Source organism: Peromyscus californicus, unplaced genomic scaffold, assembly GCF_007827085.1.
Source record: "Peromyscus californicus insignis strain IS unplaced genomic scaffold, ASM782708v3 Scaffold_8__1_contigs__length_139910024, whole genome shotgun sequence".
In the NCBI taxonomy this organism is placed as follows: domain Eukaryota; kingdom Metazoa; phylum Chordata; class Mammalia; order Rodentia; family Cricetidae; genus Peromyscus; species Peromyscus californicus.
Window position 1 is genome coordinate 134,788,611 of NW_026294606.1, and position 22,838 is coordinate 134,811,448.

The window sequence follows — 22,838 nt, forward strand, 5'->3', positions numbered from 1 at the left end:
TTATTATTTTTTGAGACTGGGTCTCAGTGTGTAGCCAAGGTTGGCCTAGACATTGCTATATAGACCAGACAGGCCGTGAATTCCCAGAGGTCTGCTTGCCTCTGAGGCCTTCCAGTCCTGTGATTAATGGCATGTACCACCACAGCTGGCTTTAGTCTCTCTTCTTAACTATGTATTAGTTACTTATATTTACTTTTGAGCAAAGACATTTATAATTCTGAAATATTTAAGTAATATTCTTTTGTTGAAAATTTCATCTGCAAAGGATTCTTTATTTCTCTTTGGTCAGTGACTCAATTACTTAGATTAAAGCAACAAATTTTGTTTAATTGGTTTTTGGTGGGGAGGGGTTTGGTTTAAAATTTTTTTTAAGATTTATTTATGCATTTTTTAAAAATATATATGGATATTTTGTCTGCATGTATGTCTGCACATCAGAAGAGGCTTTCTGATCCCATGGGACTATGGGTATAGACAGTTCTGAGCTGCCATGTGGGTGCCAGGAATTGAACTCGGGTCCTCTGAAAGAACAGCCAGTGCTCTTAACCACTGAGCCATCTCTCCAGCCCCCCAATTTTTTTAATGAGATAATACTTACCTGCAAGGGCCTGTACTGGATAAACAGCCTGTTCCCAACAGGTCTCCTCACCAGGACTTGTGGACAGACTGTGCTCATCATCCAGCTGGAGAACAAACCAAACCATAACAGCATCCAGCAGGCCTTCTTTAACAGCAGGAATGCTGAGAGGATGCGGCTCTTTAGCTGCAAGACCCTTTAATTCCTGAACAGTAATGTAAAATGGGTAAGAGAACAGAGTTTAGGAAATTAGTAAGGAGCCAAAAAATTCAAATGATAAAAAAGAATGAGAAGGTTTTATAAATCGAATATGTATTTCCCTCAATGTCATACCTGAAACCGATTCTCAAAGTTCACAGTCTTTCTTGTTTGAATCTTAAATGTTCTTAAAACAAAAAACCTTGAGCCAGATATTGGGGTGAAAGCTGAAAGATCAGAGAAGCAGAGCAAGCCACAGCCAACCTTACCTCGATAATTCCATAAATCCTCTGACTGTTTGCCTCTGCGTCCTCAGCTGAAAGAACTCCAGCCAAAAAGCCTTTAGTTCCTGTCTCCTCACGCCTTATATACCTTTCTCCGCCCACCCATTAAAGGCTGTGTGTGCTTCCCAGTACTGGGATTAAAGGTGTGTGCCATCACTGCCTGGTTCTGTTTCTCTCCTAGACTGAGTCAATGTCATGTAGTTCAGGGTGGCTTTGAACTCACAGAGATTCAGATGGATCTCTGCCTCCTGAGTGTGTTTTGATGTATTGTGTCCCCAATATATTGTGCACCCTAATAAAGTTTATCTGAGGATCAGAGGAAAAAGTCAGCCACTACAGTAAACATAGAGGTCAGTCAATGGTAGCACACACACCTTTAATCCTATCACTCAGGAGGCAGAGATCCATCTGGATCTCTGTGAGTTCAAGGTCACACTGGGAACAGAGCCAGGCTTGGTGGTACATACCTTTAATCCCAGCACTTACCATAAAGGTTTAGAGGTCTGTACAGACAGACAGGAAGTGACAGAGCTGGGCAGGAAGAGGAAGTGATATAGCTGGGTGGAGAGAGGAAATGAGATGGCAGAGCAGAAAGGCATATAGGCATGGGTATACAGGAAGTAGGTCTCTTTGGAGGCTGAGGTGTCAGTGAGGTGAGATTGTCTGTGGCTTTTCCTATTCCTCTGATCTCCCAGGTTTTTACCCCAATATCTGGCTTCAGATTTTTTATTAATAAGACAGTTTAGCAATTCGTCCTACACGAGTGCTAGAATTAAAGGTGTGTGCCACCATTGCCTGGCTCTCTATGTTTAATCTAGTGGCTTGTTCTGTCCTCTGATCCTCAGTCAATTTTATTAGGGTTCACAATATATCACCACCAGTCTCGCCCTGCCCAGTTAGGGAATCACAGACTATCACACATCTGCTAAACATACAGCAGACACACACACACACTACTGACGAAAACACACCAGTGATGTAGTGCCGGAAGACAAAAACATGCAGCAAAGAACGGGGTCATTTTATTCGGGAAAAGTATTCACGAGCACACGCACACATATGGAGAGAAGAGCAAACCCGGAACACACACTTCAAACAAGCGATACAGGAAGAGACACCATTTCAGAAGGTGACACTGGGGCCTTTGCATTTCTGTTCTGTCCTCCTTCAAAGTGTTAAAGACACAGACACTGTTTTTAAAGCTAAAACCTTCACAGGTTTGTGTGTGTAAGGAAAAAAATCAAATAAAAACTATTAAAGTAAGTAAAAGAACAGCTGTGGGGTACATAACAGCCACACTCCCACTACTCCCTGGACCACTGTGTCTGGTTAGAAAAAACCTTAGAACACAGGACTCTCAACGTCGCAAAACCAAACTTAAAACAGCTGCACACCACCCTCGAGAAAAGGGGAATTAAAGGGGAAGCTTCGACTCCATTTTCAAAATTCATGCTGAAGCACCCTTCCTTCAGTCTTCTGCCACCCCACCTCACAAAGGCGCAACCTAGAACACATGTCATGAACGCCATTCTTTCTTCAAGACCGTAGGAAGGGATGTATTTTACAGTTCTCTTCGGACACTTTACACACATCTTCCTATCATCCCCAACACACGCACACACAAACTAGGTCGGTCTACCTGGCGGCCTTCCTCAGGCCTGTTCTGGCTTTAAAAGGCAAACCCCGAGCAGGAAGTGTAGCTCGGCAGTACAGAGGCTTGTCTAGCATACGCCAGGTTCTAGGTCCAATCCCTAGCATCCCCAAAACAAAAGACGTAAATGTCTCTGTCTCAGGAGTCCTTCAGCTCTTGGTGAAATGGGATATGCCATTACCCTAACACAATGGTTCTCAACCTTACTAATGCGGCAACCCTTTAATACAGTTCCTTACGTTGTGGTGGACTCCCATCCATAAAATTGTTTTCGTTGCTACATCTTAACTGTAATTTTGCTACTGTTATGAATCGTAATGTAAATATCTGTGTTTTCCGATGGTCTTAGGTGACCCCTGTGAGAGGGTCGTTCAACACCTCTCCAAAGGGTCGTGACCCACAGGTTGAGAAACACTGCCCTAACAACTTTAATTTGAAATTTAGATTATTGGGTTTAGATTATTGCTCATTTTAAGGAAAACCATTTATTTGAGAAAATACCATGACAAAGAGAAAAATAATGATCTAGGCTGGAACTTTTGCCTCTGCACTTACATACATAATAACATGGCAGAATTTATTACTGCAAGCAGTTTCATCTAAAGAGCACACATTATCTTACTTCTACGGTCACAGTGAATGTTCATGTAAAGCACACAGCACAGCAGACTCTCAACAAACTCTAGAGAGCTTTTCCCATGCATTTAAAAAGAATTTTTCAAACGGGAATTTTAACTTGCTGCTAATCATTTCTTCTTAAGTAGAACTTCATGTACATTCAAACAGTAAGACACAGCTGGGCAGTACTGGTGATGGCGTACACCCTTAACCCAGCACCCACTCAGGAGGCGGAGGCAGAGGCAGGTGGATCTCTGAGTTCGAGGCCAGCCTGGTCTACAGCAGGAGTTCCAGGACAGGTCTGCACAGAGAAAGCATGTTTTGAAAAAAATTTAAAAAAATAAAATAAAACAAAACAAAACAAAAAGTAACACTTCGAAGGGAAAAAAAAGGTAAGACTTCATACATTACATGAAACAATTTAGGAAATTCTTAAAATTCTTGAAAGTAAGAATTAAGGGCCGGGCATGGTAGCACACCACAGAGGCAGGCGGATGTCTATGATTTCCAGGCCAGCCTAATCTACAAAGTGAGTTCCAGGTCAGCCAGGACTGCTAAACAGAGAAACCATGTCTGGGATGGGGGGTGGAGAAGAGACAAAGAATTAACTTCTTGATTTGTTTTACCTGAAGACTGTTGAAATCCACTTTCATAATTTCAAAGCACTCTGTCAGAGGCAAATACCCTCCAGGGATCCGACTCATCTTCTCAGTTGTATATGGTTCAACTGCTTCTCCACTATCTACAGCAGAGTAGGCTGGGCTCTGAAATTTCACATTTGCTGGCAAATGGACACCAGCAATGTCCGTAGTGCCCACCCTGGTAAGAGTGTAAGAAAAGGAGAGGTAAAAGATGGGTTGTTTTTTTAATTATCACAATCATTATCTAACAGTTGAGAAAATATAAATATAAAAGTGAAGTAAGCCCGCAAAGCCGCAGATCTCTTCAGTTATAAACACACACAATCACATGAGGAACAAATGACGAAGCCTGTATTAAAATGAACAGCTTTGTAGGACGGAGAGACGGCTGCTGTTCTTGCAGAGGTCCTGACTCCCAGTCTGACTCCCAGCACACACCACCTGTAACCCCAGACCCAGGGGATGTAACACACTCTTGTGTCCTACAGACACCACATACACATGGCAGACAGTCACACAAACACACATGCATAAATAAAGACTGAAAAACTTTAAAAAGGAAAATATTTAGAACACATAGTCAACCAACGATTCATATTCAAATGTACACCTGAATTCCAGCAGGTTAACAGAAGACAAACAAAAATGAACAAACACCGAAACTTCACCCAAGAGGACAACCAAACAACATAAGAGCATCAGTGATCACCAAAGCAATGAAATCAAAACCACACTACATGCCACACCCCCACAATAGGAGCAGTCAACAGCCAGGGTGACTGAGGACACTGTCTCACATGACTGTATCTATTGGTATTCTTTAATGAATTAAATTGACACACCGAGGCATTTATAGACATAGAGTTGACAGTCAACCAGTACATCCCCCTTCAAACAACTTGGTAGCTGGGGTCTGTCTGTCTGTCTGTCTGGTATCCTTGTGCCTACCAACCTCTAACCATTTTTACTATTGCCCTGTAACATGAACAAAGATTAATGAACAATTCACAGCAAAGATGAACAGTAGCTATGGACTGCTAATCAGTTCAGGGTGATTTTTATTTCTTTCCTTTATTCATCAACACTACCTAAAATATCTTTATGTTACCTTTCCACAAGAAGGAGACATCTTTGAATAATTTAAAATTCCATTCTGCCCAATCACTGCATTAATGAACTTACTAAGAAAACCAATACTAAAATTTATCTTCACACTGGAAATCCTTACTTGAATCCTTCAATTGAAATCAATCTGAACTTAGTATTTTTCTATACAAACTTCTCACACAGTTAAACGACAGTGAGCTGTATGAAAACAATTTCCATTTAGAAAAAGCTGGGCCGGGCAGTGGTGACGCACGCCTTTAATCCCAGCACTTGGGAGGCAGAGGCAGGCGGATCTCTGTGAGTTCGAGGCCAGCGTAGTCTCCAAAGCGAGTTATAGGAAAAGGCGCAAAGCTACACAGAGAAACCCTGTCTCAAAAAAACCAAAAAAAAAGAAAAGAAGGAAGGAAGGAAGGAAGGAAGGAAGGAAGAAAGGAAGGAAAGAAGGAAGGGCGAGCGAGCTGGGTTTAATCCTGGAGTTCTTCTTAAAATAAGTAAGACTAAACATAAACACGCACTAAGTCTTGAAGTAGTAGTTTTGGGGTTTTTTTTGGGGGGGGGGGGTTTGGAGGGAGGCTTTCTGAGTCAGGGTTTCTCTGTGTAGCCCCGGCTGTCCTGAACTTGCTCTGTAAGTTCCTGGGCTCGAAATCAAAGATCCACCTGCCTCTGCCAGCACCCGCACTCCCTCAGTGCTGAACTAAAGGCGTGCACCACCACTGCCCGGCTTAGAGTGTCCCTCTAGCCACTCACCTGTGGTGTCTTCGGATCTCTGCACACTCTACTGCCATCCCAAATATAACAGCACTTGCTGGGATAACTTTTCCATACTGTCCACAATTTCGATTTTCTCCTTTGGTCTGAAAATATAACAAAAGTCACATCATTCCATGTACAAATAAGAGAAAGAAAGAGAGAGAGAGAGAGAGAGAGAGAGAGAGAGAGAGAGAGAGAGAGAGAGAGAGAGACTGTGTGCGTGTGTGTGTGTGTGTGTGTCCGTGCGTGCGTGTGTGCGTGCGTGTGTGTGTGTGTGTGTGTGTGTGTGTGTGTGTGTGTGTGTGCGCGTGCGTGTGTGTGCAGGCTAAGGAATTTTTCCTTTAAAAAGTATTTTCACTGTTTTGTGTGTGTATATATAAATACATATGTTATTTAATGTTTAGAATACAAGTACAAAGAGGTAGAGAGGTGTAAAACTGTATCAGTTCAGGATACAATTTAATGAAAAAAAAAAAGAGCCCAGTGATCGTGGCACATGTCTTTAATCCGAGCACTAGGGAGGCAGAGGCAGGCAGATCTCTGCAATCAAGGCCAGCCTGGTCTATAGGTAGAGCTCCAGGACTGCCAGGCTCCATAGAAAAATTCTGTCTTGAAAACAAAACAAAAACAAAAATGGAGGGACTGGAGAGATGACTCAGAGGTTAAGAGCACTGGATGCTTTTGCAGAGGACCGAGGTTCAATTCCCAGCACAAGCAGCTCACAACCATCTCTAGCTCCAGGCCCACAGGATGCAATGCCTTCTGACCTCCACAAGCACTGCACACATGTAACAGGCACACACACACATCCCACAGGCACACACACTCAACAGGCACACACACACTCAACAGGCACACACACATTGCACAGGTACACACACACTCAACAGGCACACACACATCCCATAGGCACACACACACTCAACAGGTGTGCACACATCCCACAGGCACACACACACTCAACAGGCACACACACACATCCCACAGGCACACACACACTCATCAGGCACACACACACACTCAACAGGCACACACAATTCCCACAGGTACACACACACTCAATAGGTGCACACACACTCGACAGGCACACACACACACTCAATAGGTGCACACACTCCACAGGCACACATGTTGCTAATGTTTTCCTGCCTGGCCCACAGTCAGGACAAACTCTCTCACCTGCCAGTCCCACAGCCACTCAGACCCGACCAAGTAAACACAGAGACTTATGTTGGTTACAAACTGTATGGCCGTGGCAGGCTTCTTGCTAACTCTTCTTAGCTTAAATTAATCCATATCCATTAATCTATACCTTGCCACATGGCTCGTGGCTTACCGGCATCTTTACATGCTGTTTCTCATCATGGCGGCTGGCAGTGTCTCTCTCACTCAGCCTTCCACTTCCCAGCTTTATTCTCCTCCTTGTCCCGCCTATACTTCCTGCCTGGCCACTGACCAATCAGTGATTTATTTATTGACCAATCAGCAACACATTTGACATACAGACCATCCCACAGCACACACACACACACTCAAAAGGCACACACACTCCACAGGCACACACACTCAATAGGCACACACACACTCGACAGGCACACACTGGCAAAACATTCAAACAGAAAAGTAAATACATATTCAAAAAACAGGAGAAAAAAAAGCAGATGACATAGAGCTCAGCAATAGAGAACACTGGCCATGTGTGAGGCACCAAGTTCAAGAAAAAAGAAAAACATCAAGGTCATTATCTATTTGAAAAATAAACTGCTGTTCCATGTTAAATACATATCATCTTCTATAAACAGTGGATTTTATTCAAGTCCCCTGATACAGCCAATGTATACAGTGAATGAACTGTACTATACATACGGCACATGGGCTATAGCAGAGGAGTTCAGTGTTCTGTCTAGTAGCCTTAACTCACTGAGTACCTTAAAATATTACCGAGCTAGTATTACTACCCTCTTTTCTAGAGATTTGCCAAAATTCCAAGCATTAACACTGTAAGATTCAAAGTACTTCCCTCTCCAACAACTACACTCAAGAATTTTAGTCAGTCCCTCCACAAATAACTTCATTCATACGACTCCCTTCTCATTGAACTCTTATCTGTAAACCTCACTGGTACACGCGGTGCGCACTGTGTTACACCGCTGTACCTCACTGGTGCATGCGGTGCGAACTGTGTTACACTGCTGTACCTCACTGGTATACACGGTGCGCACTGTATTACACTGCTGTACTTCACTGGTATACACAGTGCGTACTGTGTTACACTGCTGTTGAATGCTTTCTCTGGTTTCTTTTCAGGTACACAGACATACTCTGATATATTTCCAGTCTTGCGAACATTCTTGGGCCTCTTGAAATAATAAATTCTTAATCAGATTTTTGAAAATTGAGTGTTTTCACATAGCTTACCTTTGGTTGCAGAAGTAAATGCTCCCATGCATGAATTAAACTCTCCACAATTCCTTCTCCAAACACACCTGCATCCACAGTTTCTGTTACAACTAGGGACACTCTATAGAATGATGTTTTAAAGATACATGTAAGTAAAATGACATGCTATTTATATAAAGCTATCAAGACAAGAGAAAAAGGCAAACATGTTATAGAAAATCCCTATGTAAACTTTTCTGATACATTTTATTTTAGTATCTTCCCCCGAATCCTGGTGTCCCTTGGGCTCCTCTCTTCTACATCAGCTCCCTTTCCTTGCTCTAGGTATAAAGGGGTTGCCTTCTCAGACTCTCATTCACTGCCTAAGTCCTTAAGAGTAACTGGTACCCACATCTTTACTAGTCCCTTCCTTAACATCAAACACTGAGCTTCTAACACTCCAGACAAATGTTTTTCTCCCAGCCAGAACTTGGGATGTGGAGACAAAAGGATCAGGCAGAAGTTAAAGGTAATCTTTGACTATGTCGTGGGTTTGAAGCTAGCCTGGGTTACTTGAAACCCTGCACTAAAAAAGCAAAAGCAAATCAGGGAGGGAATACATCCAGATTCTCTACCATCAATGACCCTTCTCAAAATGAATTTTTGTTTTGTTTTTGTTTTCTGGAGACAGGGTTTCTCTGCGTATCCCTGGCTGTCCTGGAACTCACACTGTAGACCAACATGGCCTCAAACTCAGAGATCCTCCTGCCTCTGCCTCCCAAGTACTGGGATTAAAGGCATGCACCACCCCACCAGGAATGAATTTTCTTTTTGAGCTGTCTTTTTTTTAAAAAAAAAAAAACATGTTTGTTTTGTGTGTGAATACATGTACACACTCTTTCTGTGGGTACGGGTGTACCGTAATGCACGTGTGAATGTCTGAGATGGTTCTCTCCTTCTACCTTGTGTGTGAATATGTGTACACACTATTTCTGTGGGTACGGGTGTACCGTAATGCACGTGTGAATGTCTGAGATGGTTCTCTCCTTCTACCTTGTGTGTGAATACATGTACACACTATTTCTGTGGGTACAGGTGTACCATAATGCACGTGTGGATGTCTGAGATGGTTCTCTCCTTCTACCTTGTGTATTTGAGGGACTGAACTCAGGTCATGAGGCTTGGCAACAAATGTCTTTACCCAGTGAGCCACCTTGCCAGTCATGATTTGATATGCAAATAACATTTAATGCTGACAAGCACCTTCCCTCCCAAAATTCCATCTTGACCGTCCACATTACACGTATCTGACTGCGCCTCTCCTACCCCTTCTCCAGTCTTCACAAACCTACCCCAGAGGTCCGCTCCTTTCCTCAGTCATTCATTCTTTCTCAGAAAGAAGGTCTCCCCTTCTCTGAACTTCTCTAGCTTTCACTGCCGGCACCGTTCACTTCTGTATCTAAAGATGTACAAAAATGTCATAAATGGCCCTTATGCTCCTCTCCAGATGTGGAGGCTTCTGAGAGGTAGGGATGACTTGGGTATCCTCCACAGTACCTAGACCCAACTATACCTACAGACAGAAAACATTCAATATTTATAACCGCATACACTTAGAATATGAAAAGTACCTCAAATCGTCTAGTCCTACAACTTAGTCCAGAAATCTGCTTATTGTCAAAGTGAACAAGTAAGAGTCTGAATTGAAATATCTATTTCACCTGCCTCAAAAGCACTCTGTGAGGAAAATACGGATTACAGTAACCTCAGCTTCATGCCAGTCCAAATCTTATGTGGAAGCCCTAATCGTATACCTGGAGACAGAGCCCTTAGGAGGCAATTAAGGTTAAATGAAGTCACCAACATGAGGTCCTAGTCCAGCAGGACTGGTGTCCTACTGAAAGAACCAACACTTGCATTAAGTCACACACAGGAAAGGTCACACGAGGACACAAAGAACAGGTGGCCAACTACAGCCAGGAGGAAACCTACCTGAAAAATTATGCGCCTGTTGTTTAAATTCTGTGACCTTGGGCTCCTAAGACAACTTAGGACAACGTTTCTGTTTTGTCTAAAATGAGTATACACCTGCATTGACAATCTGATACACTTCTCTAACAAAGACCACTGACAAGTGTAAGTACCATGCACACATTACTAAAACTAGAAGTCGTCTTAAAAATCAGAGTTCAAATAACAATAGAGTACCAAAAACTTCTTTACATGTAGACTACATTTAAGTAAGCCAAAAGACAGACAGCACGGGCAGTTACATCACAAGTGTTATGTTATGAAAGGGAAAGTTCAGCCGGGCGGTGGATCTCTGTGACTGTGAGTTCAAGGCCAGCCTGGTCTAATGAGTGAGTTCTAGGACAGCCAGGACTGTTTCACAGAGAAACCCTGTCTTGAAAAATTTTTTTAAAAAGGGAAGCTTTAAAATGATGGGACAGATGACGTTCAAATCCCTTCTAGTTCTAATCTTCCATTGCTCTCCTGCCCACAGTGAGATGCAGATGAAAACATAAGGCTTCTCAGACTGCACATACAGTATCTGAAGGCCACAGGAAACACTCTGTCAACTGGCACTTCTCAACTCTCATTTTAATCAAGGATAGTGATGAAAATGGGATGTCTGTTCAGTGTGAACTGTTTACACTTTAAACAGTTACTTAACACTGCTGACCTACAGGAAGTCTATCCACCTTTATGGACAAAAAAGCATGAGTTTATGTGATGTGTTAAAGAAGGGTTTTTGCTAACTTCCTCAGTATCAATTTTTCTTGAGTTCTTTAGATACTTTTTAAAAAGTATGTTATTATAAAATCCTGTATCTTATTAAACTGGCTGATAACAGTACCACAAAACGAGGATGTTAATTTTTTTTTAACATAAGAAGCTGGAAATGCATCTTAATGTTTTGATGAGTTATAAACACACCTTTCAGGAATGTGTTTTGGAATCTCTATATCAAGTGACTTCATGTGGAGGAGCTGAATCCCAGTCTCCATCTTGTTTGCCGCCACGACGTCACAGGCGAGCTCATACATGGTCCTGGACAATTCACAGGCGTACACGGAGTGCGCACCAGCTTGTCTAGCAAACATGCTGCAAGAGAAGAAAACCCACCGTGAATACTTCCAACATCTACAGTTAGGACTCCAAACACAAGGTCTTCCTTCCCTTCCTCAATACAACCATCATCTCTTCTGCATTAAAGATTAGGGCCAGCAAGACGGCTCAACGGGTAAAGCATCTGCCACTCAAGTCTGACAACTCAAGTTCAATCCCTGAGACCACAGTGGAAGGAGAAAACTGACTCCTAAGAGTTCACTTCTGGCTTGCACATGCACACTGTGGTGCACAGGCTTGCACATGCACATGTACACACAAAATACACCACACGTACATACAGATTAATAATAATCTAATTAGGCCAGGCGGTGATGGAGCACATCTTTCTTTAAAAGACTTATTTATTTATCATGTATACAGTGTTCTGCCTGCATATTTGCCTCTATGCCAGAAGAGGGCACCAAATCTCATTATAGATGGTTGTGAGCCACCATGTGGTTGTTGGGAATTGAACGCAGGACCATTGGAAGAGCAGCCAGTGCTCTTAACCTCTGAGCCATCTCCAGCCCCCTGTGGAGCATATCTTTAATCCCAGCACCCAGGAGGCAGAGGCAGGTGAATCTCTGTGAGTTCAAGGTCAGCTACATAGCAAGTTCTAGGACAGCCAAAGATACATAGTGAGACACTATCTCAAAGAGGTCTAAAAAAAAAAAAAATCAAGATTAAAAAATAATAATAATAAATGAAGCTGGGCATGGCGGTGCACGTCTTTAATTTCAGCACTCAGGAGGCAGATGCTGGCAGATCTGTGTGAGTTCAAGGCCAGCCTGGTCTACAGAGGGAGTTCAAGGACAGCCAGGAATACAAAGAGAAACCCTGTCTCAAAAAAAGAAAAATAGTAATAAGCATCATCATAATAATAAATAAAAAGAATGAACTAGCATACTTGTTTAAAAACAAACCATTCAGCCAGGCGGTGGTGGCGCACGCCTTTAATCCCAGCACTCGGGAGGCAGAGCCAGGCGGATCTCTGCGAGTTCGAGGCCAGCCTGGACTACCAAGTGAGTTCCAGGAAAGGCGCAAAGCTACACAGAGAAACCCTGTCTCGAAAAACCAAAAAAAAAAAAAAAAACCATTCAATAAAAAATGACATCCACACATTTTGTTTTGTTTTGCTTTTTGCTTTTTTGAGACAGGGTCTCTCTACATTGCATTGGCTGTCTTGCAACTCACTGTGTAGACCAAGCTGGCCTCAAAGTCACAGAAATCCTCCTGCCTCTACCTCCCAAGTTCTGGGATTAAAGGCATGTACTACCACACCCAGCTCAGCATCCACACAATTAAGACACAACTGGCAAGAAGTTTGCTCAAAGGCTTTCTAGATTCCACCAAAATGTTAATATAAAAAAATACTCTAAAATTTGTTATTCAGAATTTCAATAACCCCAAGTTTTTCTTAGTTTTCTTGAACTTTTGATAAGTAAAATCATAATAAAAAGTACAATACTAATAGTTGCATCAAGCTGGGCAGTGGTGGCATGTGCCTTTAATCCCAGCACTCAGGAGGCAGAGACAGGGATATCTCTGTGAGTTGGAGGCCAGCCTGGTCTACAAAGTTAGTTCCAGGACAGCCAGGACTGTTACACAGAGAAACCCTGTCTCAAAAAATAAAAAAGAATAGTTACATGAATAACTCTAACAATTATGAAAAAACAATTGCCATTTTTATATACCAATGTTACAGTTTTGCTCTCTAACAAAACTGTTCTGTCATGTAAATATAATAAAGAAAGAATAATTACAACAAACCTCAGTATTCCAGTTCCTGTGCCAATATCCAGAACACTTTTGGAGCCCAAGCACACGGCCTTCTGGATGGCTGCATTATAAACCCTGTTCCTCTTGGCGTCATTAAGCATGATGAAGTGCCAGCGCTCCACCAACCAGTTTGCAACACGGTAAAAGTTCTCCTTTGCATCACTGAAATCAGGGTTGAGCTTCACCGCTTTATGAAAATACCCAGCTGCCTCATCTCGAAAGCCCATTCTAGGGGAAGATATGAAAGAATACATTCACCTCTACGTGGCCAATTACAGTGCCTCTGTTCACTCACTACCCCAGATCCTAGAGCAGTCTACCTCCAGGCAAAACTTTCTCCTTCTGTGAGTATGGCATTCTCCTGACTTCTTTTATGAATCTCTACCTAGGCATCTCAGAGGGCCTGTGTGTGGAAATGGGGCATCAAAGGCATTAACTTGTTCTGAATTGAGTATGAGCAGATGAAAAATAAAAGACAAAGGGGAAATACTATTAAGTCATCTGAATGCTGCTTCTCAAACTGTGGTGAAAACCTCCTCATCACTGTTTAAAACAGTTAATCATAGGCTGACTGCACTGCCCATGACTAGACACTTCTCACATCCCATCGGACTTCAGCAGCATCCAAACTGGTCTCTACTTTGTTCACCCTATGAGCTCTCACTTGAGCAGACATGGATTTCTACTACTATCAAATTCTCTACACAGCTGGCACGAATCAGGAATTGACGGAGCACACATTCAACAGAGCAGAACAAGTAGAATTCTCACTCGGTTCTTCCCAAGCACCGTTAGTCACCATCCATTCTAGAGAAGCTTCATCGTGACTATCATTCTAGGCATGGCTAAGACAAATGGGACAAGTAACAAAAGGGAGATGCTGGTTAGATTGTAGGCACTCATGTTTTAAAATTAAAATACTTAAGGTCAGTATACGTTACTTCTTTGTTACCCCGAAGGGAGAGGTATCTTGTTTATATTCTGAGACTGCACAGAACAACACATCACAGAAGAAAACACATGGTATTAATGTGAACAAGCCTCACCATGCTGAACCAAGATGTGTAACAAGGAAGACTACTGCTGAATTCATTTACTTTATCAGAACCGCAGAGATTGTACACACTCCCTTCTCCAGAGCCCTGGCCCTGCACAGCCCTTGGGAGTAGGAGACAAAACTACTAGGTTGATTATTGTGCTGGTCTGAATGTAACTGGCCCCCGTAAGTTCACAGGGAGTGGCACTCTTAGGAGGTGTGGCTTTGTTAGAGTAGGTGTGGCCTTGTTGGAGGAAGAGTGTCACTGTGGCAGTGGACTTAAGGTCTCATATATGCTTAAGCCATGCCCAGTGTCTCAGTTCACTTCCTCTTGCCTGCCGATCAAGATGTAGGACTCTCAGCTCCAGCACCGCCATGTCTGCCTGTACACTGCCATGTCCCACCATGATGACAGGGGACTGAACCTGTTGTAAGCCAGCCCCAACTAAATGCTTTCTTATAAGAGCTGACTTTGTCATGGTGTCTCTTCACAGCAATAGAAAATCTAACTAAAATAATTATCACCCGCTAACAGACTCTAGGTATATAAGAGAAATTCTGTGGGCACTAAGGCACTTCTCAGCTCATTACTAACATCAATGACCTGAGAGAAGACAATGGTACAGAAATGCATGAGAACATCTAGAAGGAATATAAAATGAGATTCATTTATTAAATTCTTAAATCTGAAATTGCAACTTGCCAATTTGGCAGAACCATGCTCTTTCCCCCATTACTTTACAACTTCCAAATTCACACGCAATGCTAACTTTTCATTGTAGTCCTGTAATTTCTCAGGAATGTGTATGGTGTGCTGGTTTGCACAGAGTTCACACGGCAGGCCTGATGGGTGCCCTTTGAGAAACTACTTCCAAGGCTGACCTTTGACTGTCACGTGGGTACTTAGACTGATGAGAGTTTTCATTGTTTTAACTGATAATGAGGGATCCAATGTGCCTCAATGTTTATATAAGCAATGTGACTTATGCTGCATATGGCTTTTAGTCTGGGAGTCTAGAGTCTGGGTATGCACCACAGGGAGGTGGAGACTAAGTATGCAACCTCCAATAAAAACCCTGTGTACCAGATTGCAAGCCCAGCGCCACTTTGAGATCTTTGGCAGCAGTTAACTCTGCAGCTCACACACAATTGAGCCTGTATGATAATGAGTATTCAGAGACCGGTAATACCTGGGGGGCGCTCACCAACCTAAGACAGAGCGCCTGTGTAGCCTGGGCAGGCATCTCCATGATGGGTAAGGTGACCTGCTGACATCCCATGCAACCTAAGTCAGAAGCTCATTTTTTAGTAAAAGGGGGACCTGTAGGACCCTGGCCCCCGTTTTGGGTAACTTTTGCCTTGCTTGCTGACCTTGACCTTGACATCCTCCCTATGCTAATTCCCTGCTGGGTTCCACCCTCCTGAATGCTTAAGGGAAGTTCTTTGTCTGTGTATCCCGCATTATGGGCGTTAACAGCTTAGATGCAAGATTATAAAACATCTGTAGCGAACTTCTGCCCTCCGGGGTTCTCCCATTGTGCTGTAAGCCTGTATTTAAGACCTCCTCTTCCTTCAATAACGGCATTCGGCTTGTTATCTCCCATAAAAAAAATAAAAATAAAAAAACAATCCTATGTACTAGAGCTCCCCAGCCTGCAAGCACGTGACTCACTGCGGAGGTGGGAATGTACACTGTGACTTCAGAAAGGAACCGAAGAAGACTGCTCTTGGATTCTTTCCGACTTGCCCTGTATTCCCTTTCCTTCTGCTAGTGTTGCTTTCCAATCAAACTAACTAAAGACAACCAGTTCCTGACTTACTACCAAATGCACCCACTTCGCCTGCAATGTGAAAGCGTATCTGGCCTTTAACAGCCACCAGTCAGTACAAGGTGCAGGAGACACCGCAGAAGGGAAGTGTTCTGGTTCCCTGTGCTCAGGGCTCCCTGTGTGCATGGGAGGCAACAGCATCCCAGGGCATGGCGCCAGCAGCAGTGATGGCAGCTTACCTAGGACTCCACCCAGCAGAGTTTCATTAACAGTACGCTCCAAATTTATACTTCCCCATTAGGCTTTCTCTGGCACCCCAAAAGGAAAAATTCTAGCGAGTTCTAAAGAACAGATGCACCAGTTTTCTGGCAAGGCATCCTGTGAACCACAGCTGTGCCTTTTCAAACAAGGACTGGATCTGAGTCCAGTAAAGAAACCTCTCCCTTCGACAGTTCCTCAGTCCCAGGGGTATGACTCTTGAATAATATACTGTAAAACTGCCATGGCCCTGCAAGATGGCTCAGCAGGTAAGGGTTCCTGCCACTAAGCCTGAACACCTTAGTTCAGTCCCCAAGGCCTACATGGTGGAAGGAGAGAACCAACTCCCAAAAGTTGTCCTCTGACATCCACATGCAAATCATGGGACATTACCCACACACATGTACAAATGCACACATACCCACATGTGCACACACAAAATAAACCTAATTTTAAATTGCCAGATTACATACCATCTTTACTATTCCTATATTCTTTTGAGTTCTCCTTATTACTAACTAATCACTCACTCCTCCGATCCTGTTATGGTTAATTATGTACAATAAACTTTCCCTATTTAAATTATCCTATCTACAGGCATAGTGGTGTGTACATGTAGTATCTGGCTGAGACATCACGTAAGCCCACAAATTCCAGCCCAGACTGAGCTGGTGGTAAGACTCCATCTCAAACCAAAGTAAGTTAATGCATAATTTATACTTGCTTTGGACTGATAAAGAGTAATCTTCAACAAGTAATAGTTAAGTCACTACAAACCTGAAGAGATGCTCTCCCATACTATTGCAAATCACTTCATCATCAGGAAATAGTTCCAAGGCCTGCTCATAGCAACCAAGTAAGTCTTGTATTCGACTGAGTGCATCAAGCTCTTCAGCCCACTTGAACAGTGTATACTGAAAAGTTTCCTTTACAAACAAGAAAAAAAGTACAAATTAGTAAACAAGAATGAAGAACACACAACTCCAGCTGAAGAGTCCAGCAAATGGAACTATAGCAGAAATGAATGATGACCTGAAATTGCTAATTTTTAGAAAGACTGTTTGAATAAGAACGGCCCCATAGGCTCATATATTTGAATGCTCAGTCCCCAACAAATGGCACTTGTTTGAGGATTAGGAGGTGTGGCCTTGTTGGAGAAGCATGTCACTGCGGGTGGGCTTTGAGGTTTCAAAAGCCCAAGTCCAGACCAGTGTCTGTCTGTCTGTCTGTCTCTCCCACACCCCTTCCTTCCCTCCCTTCTTGCAGATCAGGATGTAGCTCTAAGTTACTGCTCCAGTGCCATGCATGCTGCCAGGCTCCCCACCATGATGACCGTGGACTGCACTTCTGAACTGTAAGCAAGTATGTAGGCAGTATGATCTTTCTGTAAACATCTGCTCTTAGCTGCCTCTCTCCTGTCTGTGATTTGCAGTAGCTGTGCATCAGGAGTGTCCCTGGCCCTCTTACTCAGCCCTAGTGTACAGTGCACTGTCGCATATGTGTTAATGATGCAACATGTATATGTCTACTCAAGACCTTGTTTTCTGGCCCTCAGACTCTGGCTGTCTCTACCAGTCAGGCACTGGATCTCCAGTCATCTCATCAATCAATGAGCAAAGAACTAGAACTAATACTCAATGATGAACGTGAATTTTGCTGCTATCCTCACAGAATCCTGTAGGCAGAAATTTAACAATCTTTAAAAAGTTCAAAATGTTCTCAACTGCCCCACCACATTCCCTTCACAGGCTATAAAGATATCATTCAGTCTCAAACCACGAAGTCACTATTTACTGCTACCCTGTTGTATAAGTTTCCTCTGAGACTAAAACATTCCATCCTGCAGAAAAGCTCCTTTAAAAACAGAAGATAGCCGGGCGGTGGTGGTGCACGCCTTTAATCCCAGCACTCGGGAGGCAGAGGCAGGCGGATCTCTGTGAGTTCGAGGCCAGCCTGGTCTACAAAGTGAGTTCCAGGAAAGGCGCAAAACTACAGAGAAACCCTGTCTCGAAAAACCCAAAAAAAAAAAAAAAAAAAAAACCAGAAGATAAACAACTCAAGATAGCTTCAGGAAGTCCCTGAAACGGACCAGGTTTACTACGCCCCAATATGACAAAATTACATAATATTGTTATGATTATAAACAATAATAGTGCTGAGCGTCACTCAGACAAGCCTTATAAGTCTCCTTATAAGGAGACTCTTGAGATCACACCAACTGCCTGGAACAAGCAGAAACCAGCAGGTTTAGAGCAGAGTCACTTGGAAAGGATGCTCTCGAGTCTGGTGGGCTGCCAACAGGTTGTGCAGAGTGTTCTAGTTTCCAGCTTTGTGAGTTGTCATCCACGGTGGGATGGGCTTGGATGACACAGCTGTCTTTAAGTTATTTCTGTCCCTGTAAGTAACCCCAATAAACTCAATGGTTCACTAAGTTGGACTTTAATGGTATCCATATTTTGGTCTGTCATGGGATCCCTATCTGGGGCAAGTAGACATACGTTGTGTCCCCCAAGTTTTATCACAAAACATCCTAACTCCACTATCTTTAATCTGCCACTTCCGGACAATCTCTACTGCGACAGCCTAGCCTGACCCTTGGTCAGTTGGTGGAGTGCAGCAATTGCCTCTCACTGCAACCGAGCTCAGTCTCCTCTTCCTGCATCTGTTTTCCATGATATTACACTATGCAAAGAAGGCAGGCCCAGACATTCCACTTCTCAAGATAATAAACTTTACACCTAAGAGTTAATCCAAAACTGAACTACAACTTTACTAGGAAGACAAGGATAATGAAGGAGATTCTATTATATATATATGATACATATTCTAGATATCTAGAAATATGAATGGACCAAGAGTTCTCTAGGTTAACAGATTGCTCAGTGGTTGAGTACTCTTTCCTAGGATGCTTAAGGCCCTGGGTTTAGTCCCTGGTAACAACAAAAATAAGTAAATAAATAAAACAGCTAAGGAGCTCCAGAAATGGTTCAGTAGTTAAGAGCACTTGCTGTGCTGGGTGGTGGTGGTGCACACCTTTAATCCCAGCACTCACTGGGGAGGCAGAGGCAGGCAGATCTCTCAGTTCAAGGTCAGCCCGGTCTACAAAGCAAGTTCAAGGACAGCCAAAGCTACACAGAGAAACCTTGTCTCAAAAAGGAAAAGAAAAAAAAAAAGAAGAGTACTTGCTACTCTTGCAGAAGACCCAGGATCAGTTCCCCAGCACCCAGATAGTAGCTCACAACTGGCTATAACTCCAGTTCCAAGGAATCCAATGTGCTCTTCTGGTCTCCTCAGACACCTGCATGAAGAGACTCTAGCCAGCCTGAGCATAGCAGGCATGGCTCTGGCAGGCCTTGCCCTTCTCCCCGTTCCCTCTGCCTTGCTAAAAACTGTTAGATCACATTCCTGAAACTAGTCACCAAGGTCTGTTCCCTTATTTGGCCACTTCCTCCTCCTGAGGCTGACTATCAAGGTCCAGCTATCAAAGTATTGAAGTTCAGCATCAAAAGTCCCCTTTGGCTCACCTAATGAACATGCCCAATTAAAACTAAACACCTCATCCTAACACAGGGTCTCCCCTTTACCTTTATAAACCACCTTTTGCCTCTGGGCCACGTCTGTCTCCTCTCTATCCAGAGGCAGTCCTATGTTCCCCTTGGGATAAATTCCCTCCCTCTCCCTGTCCCCTCCCCTCTCCCTGTCCTCTGTCTCCTGTCTTTGTCTCTTGTTCCCCACCCTTTGTCCCTCTGGGGCAAATAAATCTCCTTAGCACTGAGAACTTGGTCTTGGGGTGTCCTGAGCCGATATCGGTCCCTTTTACTGCACACATGTGGCACATCTACATATATACAGGCAAATACTCATATATATATTAAATTTAAAATTTTTAAAACGTAAGTGGTTTAATGTTATTTGTTTTCTTACTCTTTGTCCATTTGGGGGCCTGCCACCCAGCTCCCAAATAAATCACATATGGAGGTTTATTCTTAATTATGAATGCCTGGCTTTAGCTTGGCTTGCTTCTTTCCAGCTTTTCTTAACTTTAAATTAACTTGTCTGCCTTTTGCCTCTCGGCTTTTACCTTTCTCTATTTTTGTAATTTACTTTCACTCTTACGCCATTGCTGGAGAAATACAAACTTCGTTTCATATAAAACAAGCCAGTTACTGAGTCCTACTGAGTGTTGGCCATCACCAGTTTGTTTTTAATAGAAAATGAGGATAGGTCACACACAACCTCAAACTCATTCATGTAGTTGAAGCTAACCTGGAACTTCTGATTCTCCTGCCTCTACCTCCCAAGTGCTGGGATTACAGATGTGTGCTGCTGCACTAGGTTTAGACCTCACACGTGCTGAGCACAAATCCACCAACTGAGCTATGTCTCCAGCCATACAGTCAAATTTTACATTTATTTTTTTCTGTGCTGGGAGTGCAACCCAGAGCATCACACTCAGGGCCATTCATGGCAAGCTGTTGTACAGGCCTATCCTCCAAGCCAAACAGCTGCCATCTTCGAGGAGAGTTTAGCTGTGTCCGCTTGCAAAGATCATACCAGACGGACTTGTTGACTGTTTACATCTCTCCTAGAAAGGCGGGCTGGGTCATGAGACCCTCACTGAGTATCCTGCGGTTCATACCACCTGTTGTATGCGACGCTGCTCTAACTGCATGGCTTCAAGTAGAGTCTAGAGCTATAGTTCTCAACTTTCCTAGTGCTGCAACCCTTTAATACAGGGCCTCATGCTGTGGTGACCCCAACCATACAATTATTTTTGTTGCTACTTCATAACTACTTTTGCTATTGCTATGAATCATAATGTAAATTATCTGATATGCAGATATCTGATCTGTGACCCCTATGAAGGGGTCATTCGAACCCCAAAGGGACCACAACCCACAGGTTGAGAACCTCTGGTATAGAGTGTATAAACCAAGGAAGACAGTGGAAGGTGGCGGGGAGTCCAGCAATGAGCTATGAGAAGGCTATCATCCCTGCTGGGTAAAGGCTTTCCAGTGTAGCCTTTTGTGAGGGGAGCACCCACGTCCAATAAGTAACCCCTCATCTATGCTCTGTAAGTAAGTCCAATGAACTCACTGGTTCCCCAGAGACCTCGGTTTGTTGTTGGGATCTTAGGGAGAAGGGCAGATATGGCTTATGTCTTCCCCTGGATAAGAATTTTACCAACACAAGCACTCCTTCAATGATCTACACTCACAGCCAAATTTTATGTGTACTTTCAGCATCCACTATTTATCTTGTTCATTCACAGAAGCAGCAGCTAGAACTGCACAAAGAAAAAAATGTGTTGATTCTACTGCTGTCTATACACAGGAGCAAACTACCCAGAATGCTATCATATTCTGAGGTAAACCAACAGGTCCTGAAATGTCTGTGAATTACAAAAGCCTAATGCTACTGACATCTAGTGGGCAGAGGACAGACCATGCTGCTAAACATGAAGGAAGACACAGGACTGTCTTGTGCAAAATGTCAACAGTGTCAGGTTGAGAAATTCTGGGCTAAACAAAGCAAGATCGTCCACAGCTTAAACTGAATGTGCAATTACATTGCTTTTTGACACTGACATTCTAATACATGAAAATGTACAGTAGTTCAACAGGGTAACTGTTGCACATAAGATGGATCTTCAAATAAAGAGTCCTTTAGGATTGCACAATTTATCCAACTCCAGGACGAACAGTATTCCTTCTACACAGGATAATACAAAGCCTCCAAGGCAGGGCTAACTAGATTAGATACTGGAAGAGAGAAAGGACTATCCAGTCTTATTAGCATTTAAAGAGCCTTTGGAGCCTTAAGTGAGGCAGAAATTCTGAAACAGATGTGAGACGACTTTTGACTTGTTACTAAAACCTGGCTGCAGGACAGCCCAGGAGGGAATCGACTCCCATAGTAGTCAGATGCTTGAAGTTTCTCTGTCTCTGACACACACACACACACACACACACACACACACACACACACACACACACACACACCACCCTGTTGTCACTGTTAAGATCGCAGGGTTTGACAGGCACTCCGGGAAGGAAGGCCTCACCTTCACGTCGTCTTTGAGCTCCGGCGCCAGGCTGAGCACCAGCAGGTAATGGGCATAGGCAGTGCCGAAGTCCTGGGCGCCCAGACAGTGCTCAGCGCTCTGCAAGGACCGCGCCACCAGCCGGTCCCGGCCGGCCGCCCCTGCGCCACCCCCGGCGCCGCGGCGGGGTCTGGGCCTCGAGTTCGGCATGGCTGAGTCTCCGCTCGGAAGCCCTCGAGGAAGACGCCCTCCTCCGGGAAAAGAGACTCTCGACGTCTCACTTCCCTGGGACCCAAGGCAGTCACAGGAGGCGCAGGAGGAAAGCGCGCTCAGCCCTACACAGGAGGGAGCTCCGCCTTCTCAGGCTCGGGCGGAGCTGCGCACGCAACGCGAGGCGGCGCGCAGTGATGACGCCACGCCGGCGCGCTCTCTGGGGGAAGCCCCACCCCCACCCCACCCCAGCGCCCTGGAGACCGTAAGCTGTGAGAGTCTTGGCCTTGCGGTCAGGTTGATGGGGCGGGCTGAAACTGAAGGGTTCGTCCTCTCTCCCACCTCCTAGAGTGTGCCGCTGCTGCTGCTGCTGCTGCGGCGGCGGCGGCTGCTGCGCCAGACCCTGCTTGCCTCGGGCGTGTGCGAT

The 22,838-nt window shown here is 44.0% G+C and overlaps 1 protein-coding gene across 2 annotated transcripts in view; it reads right to left on the reverse strand.

Moving 5' to 3' along the window:
* LOC128103809 (protein arginine N-methyltransferase 9) overlaps positions 1-22,623 on the reverse strand; it is a 34,790-nt gene extending 12,167 nt beyond the window's left edge. Inside the window, exons 1-8 of one of the 2 annotated variants that reach the window (XM_052728454.1) lie at positions 22,223-22,623; positions 16,936-17,084; positions 13,087-13,323; positions 11,143-11,310; positions 8,245-8,347; positions 5,824-5,930; positions 3,955-4,147; positions 599-782 (exon numbers count right to left, since the gene is read on the reverse strand). In XM_052728454.1, coding sequence (XP_052584414.1) covers positions 599-782; positions 3,955-4,147; positions 5,824-5,930; positions 8,245-8,347; positions 11,143-11,310; positions 13,087-13,323; positions 16,936-17,084; positions 22,223-22,411 — 1,330 coding nt within the window. In that variant the 5' untranslated portion in view covers positions 22,412-22,623. Of the gene's footprint in view, positions 1-598; positions 783-3,954; positions 4,148-5,823; positions 5,931-8,244; positions 8,348-9,557; positions 9,665-11,142; positions 11,311-13,086; positions 13,324-16,935; positions 17,085-22,222 lie in introns of those variants that run through there. The other variant, XM_052728455.1, reaches the window with a different exon arrangement.
* Between the last annotated feature and the right edge of the window lie 215 nt (positions 22,624-22,838).